Source organism: Trematomus bernacchii, unplaced genomic scaffold (genome assembly GCF_902827165.1).
Source record: "Trematomus bernacchii unplaced genomic scaffold, fTreBer1.1, whole genome shotgun sequence".
NCBI lineage: Eukaryota > Metazoa > Chordata > Actinopteri > Perciformes > Nototheniidae > Trematomus > Trematomus bernacchii.
The window spans coordinates 1,390,446-1,392,279 of NW_022987550.1; the positions used below are offsets into that span (position 1 = coordinate 1,390,446).

The following is a 1,834-nucleotide window of genomic DNA, read 5'->3' on the forward strand; positions in this document are numbered from 1 at the left end:
GGAGACACGGGAAAGATGATGGAGTTGAGGATCCTGCTGATCCCTACGGGGGAAATCATCCTTTCTCCGGGGAAGAACGGAGAGAACTACTGCCACGGCTGCAAGGTCAGACACACTCAGGACACACACTTTAATCACCTTTATTTTAAGGGGTTTCATGCAGCGTGTTAAGGGAAATAGTGCTGCTGACACAGCCTTTGTTGTTGTGGGAATCTCTCTGATGAGGGTTGGAGACATTCAGATTATCAGAAGCACGATACTGTTACGCCCAGGTCTAGGGGAACCTAGGCGTAGCACAAAATTGCACTCTCCCCACTCTCCCACTCTTCCCACTCTCCCCACTCTCCCCACTCTCCCCACTCTCCCCACTCTTCCCACTCTCCCCACTCTCCCCACTCTTCCCACTCTTCCCACTCTCCCCACTCTCCCCACTCTTCCCACTCTCCCCACTCTCCCCACTCTCCCCACTCTTCCCCACTCTCCCCACTCTTCCCACTCTTCCCACTCTCCCACTCTCCCCACTTTTCCCATTCTTCCCACTCTCCCCACTCTCCCCCCCCTTCCCACTCTCCCCACTCTCCCCACTCTTCCCACTCTCCCCACTCTCCCCACTCTCCCCACTCTCCCCACTCTCCCCACTCTTCCCACTCTTCCCACTCTCCCCACTCTTCCCATTCTTCCCACTCTCCCCACTCTCCCCACTCTCCCCACTCTTCCCACTCTCCCTCCCCACTCTCCCCACGTCTCCCCCTCTTCCCACTCTCCCACTCTCCCCCTCTCCCCACTCTTCCCACTCTCCCCACTCTTCCCACTCTCCCCACTCTCCCCACTCTCCCCACTCTCCCCACTCTCCCCACTCTTCCCACTCTCCCCACTCTCCCACTCTTCCCACTCTCCCCACTCTCCCCACTCTCCCACTCTTCCCACTCTCCCCACTCTCCCCACTCTCCCCACTCTTCCCACTCTTCCCACTCTCCCCACTCTCCCCACTCTTCCCACTCTCCCCACTCTTCCCACTCTCCCCACTCTCCCCACTCTCCCATTCTTCCCACTCTCCCCACTCTTCCCATTCTTCCCACTCTCCCCACTCTCCCCACTCTCCCCACTCTCCCCACTCTCCCCACTCTTCCCATTCTTCCCACTCCCAAGAAATGGACAATGAGACATAAAAATGCCTTTGGTCATTTTAATTACCTGTTTGTTTTTAAAGGAGGCGAGACAACCCACATAAACAAATAACCCTGATACATAAATCTTGCCTAACAAAAATAAGTAAAATAAAATACACGCTTCTTACCTAACCTAACGAAAAAACAGGATTTGAACAAAAGAAAAGTGTGTCGCACTCCTGGGCAAAGCAAAGCGTGTCTTTCAAGACAGATTAAATTATCTTATCTTTACAAAGATACCAAAATGTACAAAAGGACCGGTAATCGTTAGATGTAACCACACAGAACAAGAGATCAGGTTTACTACAACAGACACGGAGTTGGGAGTTGGAGAGGTCGATGAGAGAGAGGGGCGAGGGACTGGCTGCAGCTTAAATGCTCCTGTCTCTTCAGGTGGACCAATCAGCCTGTCGAAGGCTGCACACACACACACACACACACACACACACACACACACACACACACACACACACACACACACACACACACACACACACACACACACACACACACACACAGTTTTGACAGTTGTTATATTTTTGAATGACTTAAATTAAATTATATAATTATATTTATAAAAAAACAAGAATACAATATTTATTTTAAAAAAGCAATGTGCAATAAAAAGATACAATGAATTGAATAGGATACAAATATTTAAGCAG

At 50.5% G+C, this 1,834-nt stretch overlaps 1 protein-coding gene across 1 annotated transcript in view; it reads left to right on the forward strand.

Annotated features, from left to right (window-relative positions):
• The window catches only part of LOC117477012 (unconventional myosin-Ic-like), a 76,538-nt gene continuing 74,704 nt past the window's right edge, over window positions 1-1,834 (forward strand). Inside the window, 1 exon segment of the mRNA XM_034123710.1 lies at window positions 1-105. Within this exon segment, the coding sequence (XP_033979601.1) occupies window positions 16-105 (90 nt within the window). The 5' untranslated portion in view covers window positions 1-15.